General features: G+C 46.2%; 1 protein-coding gene across 1 annotated transcript in view; it reads left to right on the forward strand.

The window, feature by feature from the left end:
* PHF12 (PHD finger protein 12) overlaps positions 1-17,074 on the forward strand; it is a 32,143-nt gene extending 15,069 nt beyond the window's left edge. Inside the window, exons 4-15 of the mRNA XM_032129523.1 lie at positions 1,377-1,764; positions 2,324-2,444; positions 3,407-3,539; positions 4,238-4,402; positions 4,997-5,158; positions 6,218-7,034; positions 9,033-9,155; positions 10,490-10,633; positions 12,561-12,659; positions 13,216-13,298; positions 15,162-15,300; positions 15,902-17,074. Coding sequence (XP_031985414.1) covers positions 1,377-1,764; positions 2,324-2,444; positions 3,407-3,539; positions 4,238-4,402; positions 4,997-5,158; positions 6,218-7,034; positions 9,033-9,155; positions 10,490-10,633; positions 12,561-12,659; positions 13,216-13,298; positions 15,162-15,300; positions 15,902-16,236 — 2,709 coding nt within the window. The 3' untranslated portion in view covers positions 16,237-17,074. The remainder of the gene's footprint in view (positions 1-1,376; positions 1,765-2,323; positions 2,445-3,406; positions 3,540-4,237; positions 4,403-4,996; positions 5,159-6,217; positions 7,035-9,032; positions 9,156-10,489; positions 10,634-12,560; positions 12,660-13,215; positions 13,299-15,161; positions 15,301-15,901) is intronic.
* Positions 17,075-17,196: the final 122 nt, after the last annotated feature.

The raw sequence follows: 17,196 nt of genomic DNA on the forward strand, positions 1-17,196 counted from the left end.
TGGTGAGACCCTCACGATATTTTAACCTCACTACTAGGAGCTAAAACTGAAGTGCTTGATACCTTCTTGTCAATCTGTGCCTTTTAAACTGTTTTCCTGCCCCGCCATTTCTGGAAAGGAGGGAGAGCTGAGGCACAGGGGAAATGGGAATGGCTCCTGTGCTCAAGGAGGTGAGCTGTCTACAGGCAGAACAAGAGTCACGTTAATGCAGCTTTGCCATCAGGGCTGTGATTCTAGTTAATATGTGTTTTTTGGAAGTGTGACTTCACAGCAGTTGTACATCAGCAGAGGGTGAAATCACAGTGAGTTATGATTTCCTGGGCTGTTGAACAGGATGGGGAGGAGATGATTGGGCAAGATCGTAGCTTGTCTTTTTTTTGCCTTGATGTTCTTTCTCCAGGAAGCTGTCTTGCACAATGTAAACATCTTATTGCTGTGACCACGTAAGGCTGTGTAGCAGAGGGTTTAGAAACTGCACCAAGCTATCTAGCAACTGTTCCCTTGAAGTGACACCCAAAACAGATTGGAAGAAAACTGTGTGCTCAGCCTTTTGTTCCTGAAGTGATTGCCTTGTTATGTTTCCAGGGTACTGTTCAGCCATCTGCCAACAACAGAAATGAAGGTCACAAATCGAAAAACAAATAATAAAGTAAAAAGAGAGAGAAAAGGAGAAAATCCCCAACTTTTCTATATTAAAAATTGCCTGAAAACACTTTTCTTCCTTTGCAGACCATGTTAGTGATGGAGTAGATTGGTTCCTCCATACGAGTGATGCTGTCAAGCACTGGAGCAGTGCACAGTTGCCCATCCTAGGCCATGCAGCATCTCCTCCTGTTGCAAAATGGATCTTGTGGTGATGGCAATGTATAGTTCTTCTCTGCTGCACCTTGTTCAAGATTCCTGTCATCAGGAGATAGCAGAGTGTTGTTTGTATACTGTGCTTGTATTCTCAAACTGACCACCTCAGCCCATCATGGGTTTCTATGCAGTGCCAGGGTTAGTAGACTGCATCAACAGTGAACAGTCTGCTGTGGAGTCTCTCAGTGTTGGTAGCAAACAGTTGTCTGATCTGTCAAGTGTTTAGGACTAGATGCTGTGAAATGTTGTCCTGATCTGGACTCAAGCATAGCTACCCTGAAAGGAGAAACACATGGTAATGTTCTTCCCCATGCTTGGTTCTCCTCAGCTGTTCTGTCACCTGTACTTTAGCTGCCATCAGACTGGTCTTGATCGAGACTCTAATGACTTCAAGGGGGAAGTTGTAGTGAGTGGCTCGAGCATTTTCAGATGCTGTTTGTCTTCAGTCACATATTTGTCAAGGTTGATGTGCTTTGTTTGTGGCCTCCATGATAAGCCTGCCTATTCATGTCGTGCAGAAGCGAGAACAGAAGAAAGAGCTGGGGCAGGTAAATGGATTGGTGGACAAATCTGGGAAAAGGACCACCTCCCCCACCAGTGACGCAGACCTGTTGGACAGGTCTAGCAGCAGCATCAGGGCTAATGCGCATGCCAGGATCTTGGAAAGGAGAGCAAGCCGGCCTGGCACTCCCACATCCAATGCCAGCACCGAGACCCCCAACTCAGAACAGAATGATGTCGATGAGGACATAATTGACGTGGATGATGACTCTGCCATTGCAGAAATGGACTGTGGGCAGCCCCAGCTGAAGCGACCCTTTGAGCTTCTTATTGCTGCTGCCATGGAAAGGAACCCAACGCAGTTCCAGCTGCCGAATGAACTGACCTGCACCACAGCACTTCCAGGTGAGCGGTGGCTTGTCTGGTGTTGGTGAAGATGTCTGCAGTTGCATCCTGCTGCCATCTTTCCTCTTTTTCCCCTTGACTCCATGGTAGTTGTGGCTCCAGTGGTGCTCGCTAGTGAAAGCAGAGGGTACCCCTGGCTCTCCTCCAGCTGCCCAACAGCAGGCGCCTCTCAAATCTGAGCTGTGGGGACACTGCAACTACACACCATATCCATCAGGACTTGTGACAGATGCTTGTTGTTCTCACCTTGGTCTTGATCATCAATACTAAAAAAAAAAATCAATTGTCAAAATACTTGAGTTTTGATTTATGATGCAATAATATAGTAACAGTAGTGAGTAAATATATAGGATGTCACTGAAATTACTAAGTGTGAAATATATCTGCCTTTAAAGACGTCTCTGTCACGTAAGGCTAGATTTAGTGGTTGATAGAGGTTCCTTAAGCAGCAATCTTTGACTTTTCTGTCTGTCTCTGTCTGAGACGATTATGTGTATCTATCAGAAAGCAAATCTCTGCTACGTGGATAACCCAAAGCTTTTTAAAATTACCTTTTCAGGTACTAGTAAGAGGAGGAGAAAGGAAGAAACCACAGGAAAGAATGTCAAGAAAGCACAACATGAGTTAGACCACAATGGTTTGGTTCCCTTGCCAGTGAAGGTCTGCTTCACGTGCAACAGGTACTTGTTCTTCCAGGGAAGCTGTTCAGTGTCGCTGCAGCTTTCACAGGAGCAAAGTTCTTGCTGAAAAAAGTAGATTACCTGTTCCCTTTTCCCTTCTCCTTCATTACTTACAATCCTCTAAACAAATGGGAGAATATTCAGCTTTGATAAATAACAGGTGTTTAACCACAGCATGTGTAGGTCTGGCTGTAAAGGGTTCTAAAATGTAGCCTGAAGATTGACAAGATTGAGCCATCTTGTCTTCAGTGTTTTTATGCAAAGAAATATTCTTAAGTGATGGTGGTTTAGTAAATGGAGACGTTTGTTTATGGTTTGTGAAGAAAGTGTGCAAGGAGGTGACCTTTAGGAAATAGAAATCTACTGAGAGATTTATAAGCCCAAGGCAAATAGGAATATTGTGCTGAAATCGTAAATCTGAAAACCAGTACAAAATACTGATGGGTTTTGTCGCTGCATAAAAAAATGCATAGATCAATCCCAATTCAAAATGTCAGTGAAAATTAAACCTTTATTTCAGGAACCCAGCCAGAGTGAGTTTCTGGAAATGGGATGGAGATTCAGGTGGGCTTTTGTGGAGAACAAGTGATGACTTTGTTATAGAGCAAAGACTTCTTTTAAGCCTGGGGATTCAGATGTAGTTGTTTTTCTGGGGTTTGAGACTTGTTCTGAGAACATCTTGTTGATGTACACGTCCCAACGTCACACATTATTCCTCTAACGAAACTTGTAATTACCTAAATCTGAGATTTCCTTTTGATATCTGAACTTTGCTTCAAATAAAGGCTTTTGCCTTGAGTGGGTCTTGAAGAAGATCCATAACAGATCAAGTTACAAATCAGAAATCCTGCTTTTTGGTGCAAACAACAGTATAGAGGATAAACTGAAGTGGTCAGCCAAGCTTGTCTGAATGTTCTATTTATACTGTGTACAGGGAATAAGATTTGGCTCTCTCTTTGCAGGAGTTGCAGAGTGGCACCTCTAATCCAGTGTGATTATTGCCCACTCCTGTTCCACATGGATTGTCTGGAGCCACCGCTTACTGCCATGCCTCTGGGTAGATGGATGTGCCCAAATCACATAGAACACGTGGTGGTAAGCAGGACTATGATTGCAGTATGGTAACCGGATGCTGGAGTGGAACCTGGCAGGTCCATTAAAGGACAAAGCACAACAAATGTAAAACAGCTTCTGAGCTCTTATTGCTCCCTGTAACGCTTGTAAAGCTCCTGCTGCAAGCAACGCACTCTCCAAAGGAATATGATGCTGCTCTCTGCAATAAGATATAAAGATGGGGGAACTCCTTCCTGTAACTGAAGCTGACAGCTCAGATTGTGGCTCACTGACAGCTTGTCTAGTTTTTGACTGGACTCTTTAAGATCTAGATGAGCTTCCAGAACTGGGATACAAAGCAGCACAGTGCTACAAATAGGGGAAGTAATTCTTTGCATGCTTAACCCAAAAAACTTTCATTCCAAGAGGGAGTTTTCATTTTTGGAAAAGCAGTGTACTTGAGACTTAAATACTCAGGAAACAGGGGGCTGAAACAAAGAGCTTTTTCCCAGACAAACTGCTTCTGAGAGCATTGATGCTGCTTAGTCGGCCTCTAAATGCTTTTGTATTCATCTCCAGCAATGTGCCCTTTAACAGAAACGGTTAGCGCTGCAGGAAACAAATAGTCTAAAGCTGAGCTGATGCTGTACTGCCAGTGCTACGAGGCATTATGAAAGTCTTAGGGTACCTTAGAGTGACCTGCAGATCCCTAACTCCTGTGGCATTATCTGATCACCCAGCTGAACCAGAAGAACTTGACCCTGAGTAATCGGTGCCGAGTATTTGACCGGTTCCAGGACACCATATCTCAGCACGTTGTCAAAGTGGATTTCTTAAACCGAATCCATAAGAAACACCCTCCAAATCGCAGAGTTCTTCAGTCAGTGAAGAGGAAAGGTCTGAAGGTATGTGTAAATAAACAGTGGTGGGTGGAAACCCCTGTGTATGTATTTTAGTTTGGAAGGGAAACCAGCATACTCCTTGGGGCAGGAGGAAGAAGACAGAGTCTGAATGATTGTGTTGGTGAGAGATCTGGGAGTCAGCAGTCGCTACCTGTAGGATTTAAGAAGATCTCTTTCCTTCAACCATAACGCTCAATTATTACAAGTAAGCACTTAAATCTAGCACAAGCATAGAAGGTACAACACAGAACTTCCTGATGGTGGCCCTACAGTCAGATTTGAGGCTGTTTTTGCTTCCAGGATGCCTAAAAACTGCCGTACAGACTTCCCTTGGCCATTTTTTCATGATTTCTCTTCCTCTGTAGCCACCATGTTGTACCAAAGTCATGCCCGACCTAAGGGAATGAAACCTATTAATTTCAGCATGGCTACATCAATTTAAAGTACTCAGTCCTTGATACTTCTGATGTTGTATCTGCAGGGTTCCTTTGGGTGAGAAAGCAGCAAATGCAAAGTTTAGTGCTGATCAGGCACTTGTTTAACAAGTCATTCCTGAGTAATTGTTCTCATGTGTGATCTTCTTTCTCCACAATGTAGGTTCCTGATGCTATAAAGTCCCAATACCGGCTTCCACCCCCGTTACTCGCGCCTGCAGCAATTAGAGATGGCGAGCTGATCTGTAACGGGATCCCTGAGGAACCCTTGCAGAAGCACCTTTTGAACACTGAGCACTTAGCCAGCCAGACAGAACAACAGGAGGTAAATGAAGTCAAATGCTTGGACTCTGTGTGTGTAGTTGCTTTGGTACAAAGATCCCCTTCCACTTCAGTCATGATGGAGCAGTTGTCTAGGAAACCAATCTCCAGCTCGTGTGTGAAGGTGATAGCTTGTCTTATCTCTGACACCCTTGCCCATTAAAACTTCACTTTGACTTTCCAGGTGAGATGTAAAATTCCTCATTTGACACTTCAGGGAAGTGGTGCAATAGTCCTCTGGCCTTAAGAGTGGAGTTGAGGGCCTTCTGTCTAGACGTCATCTTTATTTCGTGGCTGAGGGGAAATACTTTGCACTTTGATTATGTAAGGCTGCTCTCTGGCACGTTTATTTATAAGTTAACGTCCCATTTCTGGGTTGCTTTTTATTGCGGATGGAATTGGACATGTAAATCAAGGTCAAATGAGTGTTTAAATCTTGTGTGAAACTCCTGGCCAGATTCCACAGTGTGAAGGCATTGCAAACAGTCTAAATTAAGTCCTTCTGTTAGCTCAGACAGGACTCTCCTATGTGGCACATCCACCAACAAGCTTAAAACTTAGAATAAATCTTTTGGTCTTCCTCCACTTTGTGTTAAAGGAAAGCGCTCTCCACCTCAGCTTTCTACTCCCTATACCTGAGATAGAGCAGCATTTCCTTCCAACATGCTATAGAGTAAGTTGGAGGATTGTGTTTGGCTAGAAGCCCAAATTAGTGAAAGGTGTGTTTGTAACTGGCTGAAGAGTTGCAGCACTTAACAAGTGAAGAGAAGGAGGAGTTTGGGAGTGAGGAAATGCTGCCTTCTCCCTCCTTTAATCTCAGCCCCTCTCTGTCCTATCCCCAGCATGGAGATAAACAGTACATAATTTTGGTTGCACTTTTGTACCTCTGGACAAAATGTTCTTCTAATTGTAGATGAGCTCCAGAGCAGATTCTGTAGTTCCAGACTGCATCTGAGCAGTCAGCAGCTGGATTTCCTCGAGTTGGGTGAACAGTGGAGTAACTGTAGAGGTTTGGAGCACTGCTGCCTCCAGAACTAACCCGCACTTTTCTTCTTCCTTCCAGTGGCTCTGTAGTGTTGTTGCGCTCCAGTGCAGCATATTGAAACATTTATCTGCTAAGCAGATGACTTCGCTTTGGGACTCTGAACAAACAGAGAAGGCTGATATTAAGCCTGTTATTGTGGCAGACGGCTCACTCGCCAACCCTTACCAGGCAGCTGACAAGGCACCCACACCTTCCCTCTATTCCATGTCATCCTGCACCTCAGGGATTACCACCCAGAATTCCTTGAGCTCCTCGCAATCCCAGCAGACTTTGTCACAGGAAGATGTTAACTGCAGCTCTTGTATAGATAAATCCAAGAAGGCGTCTTCTTGCGGGACTTCGAATGGGCCGACAGCCTCTGACATTAAAGTGAACGGGCCTCATTTCTATGGTGTTTCATCCGAATCCTCAGCACAGTTGACTGACTCCCAGAGGCTCATGGGGTCTGGGAACACAATACCTGTTTTGTCTCATCGGCAAACGTGGCCTCGGCCCCTCACGCCCCCAGCAAGTTGTGGACTTCTGAATCACACCATTGGAACCATTGTCAAAACAGAGAACGTAGCAGGACCCGTTTCTTGTGCACAAAGGGGTTCTGCGCCGGTCACGAGTTTGCCTACGTCCATATCGAGCTCCTGTGCCAGCCTGGAGACCACCAGCACTTTGCAAAGGAAGAATGTGCAGACGCAGATCGGGCCGCCGCTGACGGCAGAGCTGCGGGCCGGGGGATCCCCGCTCAGTGCCACCCGGGCTCTCACCCCTCCCCAGGCTGCAGGAGATGGGATCTCGGCTGTTGGGTCCACAAACAGATTCTGTTCACCAGCACCACCTTCAGGTATGTGCTGAGCCGCTGACCTTGGCCCCAGGGCTGAGAAAAGCTCCGGCTAAACCTCGTTCAGAACCTCAAGGCAGTAGCCCTGTGCCCTCATTGGACTGGGAATCGGGCTTTCTGTGGAGAGTTTCTCAGGTCTTCTCTGTCTTAAGCCCCTTTATGGGAGCCATGGGATGTATTTTTGCTGGCTGCCTATACTTGAGAGGGAAACTCTGTCCTGACAAGCAGGATAGTAGGTCAGTTGAATTCTGGAAAGCAACAGTAGCTTTATATCACTTGGCTGCTGCCTTGCTGTTTCAACAACTGCTGCTTTAAAACCCCAGCGCTGCTGTAAAACCACTGGTTTGTTTCAAATGGCCATTTGGATTGCAAGGTAGTCAGTCCTTCTCACAAGAGCAGCTCTCTGGGATGGAATCCAGAGTAACTGTTCAGGCAGTGATTGTGTCCCCTACTGCAGGTGTTGTTGGAGTCTTCAGCTGCACAGCCTTGATGTTGGAGAAATGTGGGCTTGGGAAGCTGTAGTCTGCTTAGGATCTGTTGGTCTGATACAAGGTTATGGACTTGGATATGCCAGGGATCCTGAGCTGTACCCATAAAACTTGCTAAATAATAGCAAGATATATAATAAAGTGTATATAACCATTTTTAGCATAGAGACATAAAGTAAGATGTTGATAGATGTTGGAGTAACTGCCCACAGCTCAAATTTTGCTAGAATAAACTTTCACATATGGCATTCTCTTCCTTTTCCCTCTCTCCACACCAGCTCAACACTCAAACCAGCAAACCCTTTGTGCAGGTTGGGTGGGGGCAGTCACTGAAAAGCACATGACAGAGCTGTGTGTCACTTCTCACGAAGTTCCAACCTGCTCAGTGTCAGGCTGCTGTGGAGTGGCTCAGGTCTGGTGGTTATAAAGCAACAGGGCAACATCTTTTTATAATCCTTTCTAAAATTCCTCAGTGAGTAACTTCTGAGCTTTGCCTCGCCTTTGGAAGCAGTCCCTGGGGTACTTGGCCTCCTCCTGAATAAACTTGGTTACTCTGAGGCTGCTGATTTGACCATGCCCTGCTTAGAAATGCAAGGCTGGGAGAAGTTCGGGTAGAGGAAATGAGACCGTATTATAGAAAACTTCTTGCTTGTGGTTTGAAGAGCACTGCAAACCCTACATAATTTTGCAGTTACTTAAGATGTTAAATAATTGCCTCTGGTGCAAAGCTTGTGTTCTACAAAATCATTACTTGCTGCAGTGTCTCTTGGGAAAGGTGTAAACATTTAAATTTTCCATCTAACACAATGGATATATATATTTATAACAAAAATTGTGTTGTGCAAATTTTGCTGCCAAGTACAAAAATGCAAATTGCTCATGGCTTTTTTTGCCATAAATTTCAGTAGTTATAAGCAAACCAACTCGAGAAGATCTGGTGTTGACAACACATTACAGGGATTTTGTTTCCTGGCATTTGCCACTGCCTCTTTCAGCTGCATGGCCACTGCAAAGCAGGAGGATTTTATTTTGTAAATAATAAAATCTGCTTATGACTGTCACATTCCTTCTGGACAATGATGTGCACCCCAGACTTTATAACAGTGTAGAAATAAAACCAGGGCAGTTGTACTTTTTACGCATGTTGAGACCTAGACAAGCTACTTGGCAAATGTCTCTTAGGTTTAACAAATTCTTCAAGCTCCTGGGGAGTTGGTGCTCATCTTTCCAGTGTCACCACAGGGAGCAGGAAATTAAATGTATAGGTCGAGAATTCCTCCAGCAGCTGGAGATGAGGCAGAAGCCACGTTTGGCTCTGTGTTGGAGGCACACACAAGCCTTTCTGTGAGCAGAAGAAAGCTCCTGGCCTCTAGTTCAGGCCTTTTTCGAAGCATGACTCTGAGCAAAATGAGTCATTTGGAGCAGCTTGGCAGCTGAGGGCAGCCCGAGGGCTGGGTGCATGTCTGGTGGACGTCACAGTGACATCTCTTCTCTCCACCATCTCTCTCTGTAGATGGTAAGGTCAGTCCCAGCACCTTATCCATAGGAAGCGCTTTAACTCTACCCTCATCACTCACTTCAAACTCTGCAGCTATGTTGGACTTCACCAGTTCCCTGAAAGCGTTTATGGACGGGGGTGAGTATTTAATTCATCATCAGTCTCTGCTAGCCCTGTGTGTTTGCATCCCTAAAGCATTCCATCTCTGCTTGAGGAAAAGTTCCAGAGATAAAGAAGGGTTGCAGTCAGGTGAGGGAGGGGCTGCGTGTACATTACCTTAAATATGTCACATGCTTCCCTGCTCCTAGGGTTGCCAAGGCAGCAAGGCCAATGAAGTGTTTCTGCCTGAAGCTTTTCTGGGGAAGAATCACAACTGGGCTGCTTTCCAGGTGGAATTCGCATGCAGAAACCTGCAGCCCTGCCGTGTTGTGGTGTGAGCTGCAATCCAGAGCTGCTCCTGGCGGATGTAAAGTCCAGCAGCAATAGATCTTGTAGGAGAGCAGTCACCTGAGTGGTGGTGCTCCAGTGGGTCCGTTAATTTTATAATTTATTTCTGCTTCTGTCAGTCTCCTAGACAGGCCTGGTTTTTATTTGCTTTCGTTGCACTTGGGAAGAGATGCCAAACATTAGCAGAGTGCCTTCAGGAGGAGATTGCTGAGCAGCAATCATCAGTAGCACAGCCAGGCTGTTGCCAGAGATGACTCCTACATCTGAAATCTGAAGAACAGCCTTTCTGGCATTGCCAGTGTGACCCTCTTTTCTTGGGTGAACCCCAGCTGCCCAGCCCACCCTCTCTGCTATTGGGAAAGGCTCTTACAGCTCTTCCTCTTCTTTCCATTTTAACTCTCATTCATGTGGAGAAAGCTCTTGGAAGAAGAGGTTACCCAGCCTCCTTGCTGCAAGAAAGCAGACCTCTGTAAGGCTTTACAAATATAAACAGAGTTATCAGAAGATCTGCTCTAAAGCTCATTAATAATATTGTCTGAATTGCCCTGTTTGTTTAATTAACCCTGCTATGGGCGCAGGACTCGAGCGTGAGCCTGCAGCAGCTTCAGAGGTGCTTACAGTTCTCCTCTGTGATGCAGGGCTGGAATTTCTAACTAGGTGACAGAGCTTCAGAGGAAGGACACAACATGCTGCCCAAAGGGATACAATGGCCACCTCTGCTGACTTGTTGATTCTGAGCCAAAACAGCAGATTTTCAGCTTTTATCAACCCTAGTTCCCCCAAACTTCTGCTTGCTGCCTCAGCTGTAGCTCTCCAGCTGTGGCTGCAGTCTCCTCACACTCTGCTGATATGAGGTGATGTGAAGTAATAGCTCGCCTATGTGTAAGAGTCTTGATATTGCAGAATTGGTCGAGTCTGCTGTTGAAGCAACCAGCAGGTTTGAAAGTGGGACAGTTAAATCCACTGCAGCTCAGATTGCACCCTTTCCCTGAATAACCTACTAATTGCTTTTTGTTTATTAACAGAGATTGAGATAAATATGCTGGATGAGCAGCTGATCAAGTTTCTGGCCTTGCAGAGAATACATCAGCTCTTTCCTCCCAAAGCTCAGTCTCTAGCGAGCAGTGTCAATTCCCATCAGCAATCTCCTGTGGGAAACCACATTGAAGGTAAGAGCAGCCCTAGAATAGCTGGGTTATGTTGAGCCATAGATTTTGGGACTGCCTTGTCTATTCCTTGGAGGAGATTTCCCTCTTCTTCTGGGATCTGATGCTGCCTTTCATTTTCTTTTCTTCCCATCCCCCTGCTCTGGATATCCACTGACCAGAAACTCTTGTCACGTTCCTCTACTTAATGATTTACAAATTTGAGCAATGCTAATACTTTTAGTAGCTTCAGATTTTCTGCTGGAAATGTTTAGTGAAGTTGTGTTTTATTCGTCTTAGAATTAGCAAGAGATGGGAAAGTTCCTCTCAGGTGCTTGGTGGCTTTTCTTTGCCCTTACCTTTGAGATGGGCAAGAGAAATCTGGAATTCTTGCTCTCTCTTTCTGGAGGAGTTGCTTGTGATACAAGCACAAGAACAGGAGGAACTGGGGCACAGAATATATGCATGACATTGTCATTGCCTGTTCAGAATGTCACTGTTAAGCTGAAACCACTAAATGTGACTAATGCCAGTAATGGAAAACAACATGTGTTCCTCCTGGAAATCTCCAGATTCCTGAGTTTGGCTTTGTTTATGATCACTGGTATCACCTAAAGCTGCAGGGTGAACATGGCTTCATGTTCCTCTGCATGCAGCCAGTCAGTTCAATCTGCTTTCAAGCACCAACTGGACAGCCTTGCTGTGGAAGCACTTCTCTGCTCCCCCTCTGCTGGGCCTGGGGGTAAATATCCCAGATAAGATCTTTGGAAGTCAGTCAGTAATCTTTTTCTGAAGCTCTGTGCTTGCCTGCTTTAGCATCACAGCATTCCCTAAATGCTTTGTCAGTCTTCTTGTGATGGCTGCTGCAGGACACAGCAGCAGGCTGTGGTATGAGCTGCTTTCCTGGTCTGGAATTCTTCAGCAGTCTGCGTCTCTCAAGGCAGATTGGTGCTGTCTTAACCCATCACCCTTTTTGGGCAGGAATGATGCATCCAAGTGGCTGCTTTAGCATTGCTGATGAAATGTTAGATCCAAAGGCTTTAGTGAGCCCTGCAGAGCCAGGCAGCTGAAAGGACTCGTGCAGGGCAGCCAGGCAGAGGTGGGACCTGTGATGCCACTTGGTGTGGCCACTATTCTTGATGTAGGTGCCTCTGCAGTCTTTCATAATCCTCCTGTTCTGTTCTTTGATTTCACCCTCTTGGTGTAACGCTGTCCTGCAGATGTGGTATCAGGAGAGGCTCAAACTCAGTGTATAAGGGGTTTTCTTCCAAAAGACAGTGCTGAAATCCTGGCTAGGCCTGTGTGGCCCCATGGAGTTCAATATCTGTTCCACAGAAGATTTTTCTGTCCAGTTAACATGGGCACGTGAGTGTGTGATTTGAACTTGGAGCTGCTCTGGAGGCTCAGCCCTGGACCAGCCATTGTCAAGTGTGCCATAGGGACTGACCCGAGGGTAAAAGAATCCACTTAGTAAATCATCTTGTCTTGGGAGCTGGGTTTGTCCCTGACAAGCCCCGTTCAGCCCAGCTATTTTTCCTGCAGCTTCACTAGAAATGAAATCGTGGCTGTTAAGTTGGTGAATTCACCAATACCAATTCTTTTTAAGTGGCACTTTGAGAGCAAAAACTGAGTTCTTTGATTATCCAGAGGAGAAGAGATTAAGAAAGAAACCAGTGGTAGAAGGCTTCTGTGTTTCTCAGCGTGGCTCCATTGTGCACACTCGGTGTTAATGCTCCCCCATTTGCATGGCTTGTGTGGGTTATGGAGAAAGCAATTTTCTCTGGCAAAAAGAGGTTTAATGCACAAACATTCCTAGAGGGCTGGGAACTGGTGTTTAAACCAAACTGACTGCATCCTTCTTAGGATCTGTGCTTTCTGAGCTGGGGACACTGGGGTCAAGCAGCTTTCCCAGCTGATAACATTGTTCAAGTAAATTCTTTTTATCTTGCAGCGCAAAGAAAGGAAGTGCAAGCCCGGGCGGTGTTCTATCCTCTGATGGGCCTGGGGGGTGCAGTCAATATGTGCTATCGAACCCTCTACATTGGGACAGGTGAGTAGTTTTTTCCTGCCCTGACCTTTCAGAATCAGGGTGGTTCTCCCTGACCCTCCCTAAGGTGTTTGCCAAATGGGTGTCAAAGGAAACAGACTCATTATTATGGCCACTTGTACAGGGATTCTGCACTACCAAGAAGTGTGGAAATCCCCCATCTGCCTGAATCTGTGTGGGTGGCAGCTCTGTCACCTGGTGTCATAACTAGAACAGCTGTCGTGGAGTTTTAATGCCTGACTGATGGAGATGAGAGTTATGGTTTGCTTGCAGGTTTTGTTTCTTGTTGCTTAGATTCTTCTGGTGCTGTGGGTAGACCCAGGAGCACTGAAATGCTCTTCAATCTTTGTGGAGCTGCTGGCTCCCTTCCCCCACTGAAACTTTTTTGGTGGCTTATGGAAGCATTATTCATGCAGTCCTGGGAGCAGGACAAAAGCAGTTGCTCCCCTGTTGTTTTGCTAATTGAAGTTTAATTCTGTCTGTTGTTCTCTGCTGCCTGACAGTTTTTTTTTTTTTTTCCCAATACGAACTGAGCCTGTTTTGTCCTCCCCCATGACAGGAGCTGATATGGATGTGTGCCTTACAAGCTATGGTCACTGTAACTATGTGTCTGGCAAACACGCCTGTATATTCTATGATGAGGTGAGTGCCTGAGTGATTTTTTTTTCCATTATTATTATTATTATTACTATTTTTTGGTGTGCATGGCAGTGGGAGCTGGAGATGCAGGCAGCAGGTTGTCTTTGTGTGGTGCTCTTTTTGTGGACTACAAAGTAAGAGCCAGGGCTGTGAATGGTTTTACTCCAGTGGAGGCTGTGTCAGCGTTTTCTGTCAAACCCTTTTCTGAAGCACAGAGCTCTGCCAGCACGATTTCTCTGAGCTAACTGCCTGTGGGCAAGGACTGGCCACAAGTCAGCACTGTCACTGCTGGTGTCTGGGGAAAGAAAAGGACACAGACATGGTCTGATACTTTTTGATCTGGAAGTGTTGTTAATAAAAGCTAAACTTTAGGTGTCAACATCGAACCTCAGCTGGAACAAACCAAGGAGCTGCTCTGAATCCCGTGTTTTCAGGTGTGATGGGGGAACAAAGCTTTCATAGTGTCTGCAGTTCTCTATAAATTACTTATTTAGCTAAAACTTCAGCTAAGCTCACAGCATAAACAGAAACCTACAGTTTCTACTTAGCTACAGCCCAGAGATTAGTTTGTTCTTGAAGTAAACAGACCAGCGGGCCTGCCAGTAACAGCACTGCTGGAGATGTCTCCTAGCATGGAAACGGTCTTTGAAGCAAGATCGAGCCTTTTATATCACCATTTGTCAACCAGCTCCAGAGCAGGATCCAGGATTAACCCACAGCCAGCTTTAGCCATTCCTCCAGTGCCCTGCAAGCTACCAAACACACTCACTAATGGGATGCTGACCTTAGATCTGTGTGGAAGCATCTCCTCACAGTGGTCCATCATAAATCAGGCTCCAGGCACTGACCTTTGACCCTGCAGGTCTTGTATGGCTGTGGTCACTCTGGAGAGGGAAAATTCCCCTTCCTAGAGCTCTCTCTGCAGGTTCTCCTTCTGCAGCGTAGCAGGTTACTTCAAAACCTACTCCCTTGTGCATGTGGAGTTTTTGTAACTTGATTAAAGCCTTGTAGTCCCTGAGGGACAAGGTCTTGAGCTCTCGGATGATTTCTGTGAGCTAACCTGAAATCTCCTCCACTCTGTCAACATCCTGCACAAAGCTCAGCTGAGCGTGACGCCGCTTGTGTAACGCTGCGTGTCACGGTAATGTCTGCTGGCATTTCAGCGTCTGCACAAGGCCTGTGAATCCCAGACTGCCTCTGTCCTGAGGCTGCTGCACCACGTGGCAGCCCGCTTGCCATCTTGTGCTTGCTTTCCAAAGCTCATCTCTTCCTGCTAGGCACAGGTCTTGGGCCAAGTTTGCATCAGGTGTGCCTGTAAAATGCTCGCTTTTGTGAGCATCAGCTTGAATATCCCATTTCCAAAAGATGTGTTGGTTCAAGTGCAGTAGGTAAAACTCACTTCCCTTTGGCCCTCCTTCTCTGCCAGGAAGCAGCTCCTGCAGGAAGGCTGGCTGTTCTGTGAGCAGGGGGATTGGGTTGGTGGCCTCTGAAGCTGGAGGATATTTACCAGCTGTTATTTGACCACCATTGGCAGCAGGGAGAAGGGGTTGTGTTTCAGTGCTCCAGAGAGGTGTGTATGGGCAGAATCCATTCATTCTGACTGTCAGAGGGTGGGCTTAGATAGGGTATTAGGAAGGAATGCTTCCCTGTGAGGGTGGAGAGGCCCTGGCACATGGTGCCCAGAGAAGCTGTGGCTGCCCCATGCCTGGCAGTGTTCAAGGCCAGGTTGGATGGGGCTTGAAACAATCTGGGATAGTGGAAGGTGTCCCTGCCCATGGCAGGGGCTGAAACCAAGATACTCTTTAAGGTCCCTTCCAACCCAAACCGTTCTATGTCTTTATTCCCTCCTGTTCCCTTTCTTTTCAGAATACGAAGCATTACGAGCTGTTGAACTACAGTGAGCATGGGACGACCGTGGACAATGTTCTGTATTCGTGTGACTTCTCGGAGAAGATGACACCCACTCCTCCCAGCAGTATTGTTGCCAAAGTGCAGAGTGTGATAAGTGAGTGTTGAGGCAGCACCAGCCCCATGTGCCCCCACTTAACAGGGAGTTAATTGAGAGAGGGGCAGGAGCAGGTGGTGCCCCTTGTTCTGCACAGGCTGGTGCACCCCTTGCAAAAAGGGGAGCCTTGCCACAGCCCTCAGCTGGGGTTATGCAAGACCTTCCTCTGCAGCCTGGAGAGCTCTGTGCTCTGACCTAAACCCCACTCCAGCCTCCAGTGCTGGAGTTACCAAGCTCCAGGACTCAATGAGCAGCCAGTTTGGAGCAGGCCTGAGACGTTTCCCCCTGCATGTCCTCTGTTCCCAGGCTGTGAGCAGATCTGGGCTGTACTGCAGGCATTCTGTCCCTGCATGGCTCACTCCTGCTCTCCACCTGATCAGCTTCCTCTTTTTGGGCTGCCAAAATAGATGTGTAAATGCCTCAGCCTCTACAAAGCTGTGAGCAGATTCCCATTTCCTTTTGATCAGCTCCTCACTGCAGACTGAAATCCCCCATGGCTGGAGGATCTTACCCATGAAGCACCTCAGTAGTAACCCTTGTCGATGAAAACAAGCTGCTGCTGACCTGCCCAAACCTTACCATTTTACTTCTTCTTTCCCAGAACGACATAAAAGCAGAAAACAGGAAGAGGAGGCGCATGAAGAAGCTGCTGTGATGAATGCACAGGCACAAGGGCAGCATCGGAAACCCTGTAACTGCAAAGCCAGCAGCTCCAGTTTGATCGGGGGCAGCGGGGCTGGCTGGGAGGGCACAGCCCTGCTCCACCACGGCAGTTACATCAAGCTGGGCTGCCTGCAGTTCGTTTTCAGCATCACCGAATTTGCGACCAAACAGCCCAAGGGGGACACTGCCTTAGTACAAGATATGGACTTGGAGGAGAAGCTTTCTCTGAAACCCCACCAGGTGCCCGTGCTGCGGTCCAACTCAGTTCCCTAGGAATTTTTAGGAAGAGAGCTTTTTGGAGTAAGGAAAACGCCCTCAGACTCTTTACAATGCAAAAATGTACAAACCGAGGTGGGATTTTTCTTGTGTCGGCCCAGAGACTGTTCACACGCCGTTTGCATGAAATGAAGAACGTTTAACTTTTTTTAATTTTTCTTTTTTGCTCAAGTTTTAGGGGCATTTGCACATATATTTGTACTATACATTTCATTTTAAAAGGAAAACTGCAGTGAGAGCAGGACGTGTCAGAGCGAGGGGTGACCGCTGTCTGACTCGAGGACTCTCTCTGACAGATAGTTCCCATGCAGTTGTAAAATAATCAGAAACTTGTTCTATTTTGTGCCAGTGACAATAGTTTTATATTAAAAGAGAAATACAGTTTTCATACAGCAAATCTATACAATATCATTGTTTTATTTAATGTAAAGAAGCGCTCTTCTTCCCACAGTTATTTTTCCCATCCCTCCCTGCTATGGTTGCACTACAAGTAGCTACTGTGTATTATGGGCAGTGAGAAATGAGTTCTTTTCCTGGTGTCCATCCTATTTTTTATTTCAAATAAGGAAAAGTGTTGGATTCTGTGTAAATACATCAGTGATGGCATTTTTCAATGTTTTAAAGCTGTGTACAGTGCTACATGTGGTATGACGTTCCTCAAATTGTCTATTGTAGCAGATCGTTTGTCGTAACCTGTCTGTCTCTTTTGTTTCTCTGCCACCTCCCCGCAGCAGAACAGCTAGTTCCACTGTACATAGTAATTGTAACGTTTTAGACTTTACAGAAACTTTCCTGTATTCTGTATATAAAAAAAAAATACTTCACATTCTGTTTTCTCGATTGTCTGTCTTCACTCGTGTCACCACAACCTGGAGCTTCCCCAGAGTGTCTGACTGCAGAGGAGCCTGAGCTGGGGGACAAGGCTGGGGTGGGATGGGATGGGATGGAGGGACCCTG

Source organism: Corvus moneduloides, chromosome 20 (assembly GCF_009650955.1).
Source record: "Corvus moneduloides isolate bCorMon1 chromosome 20, bCorMon1.pri, whole genome shotgun sequence".
Lineage (NCBI taxonomy): Eukaryota > Metazoa > Chordata > Aves > Passeriformes > Corvidae > Corvus > Corvus moneduloides.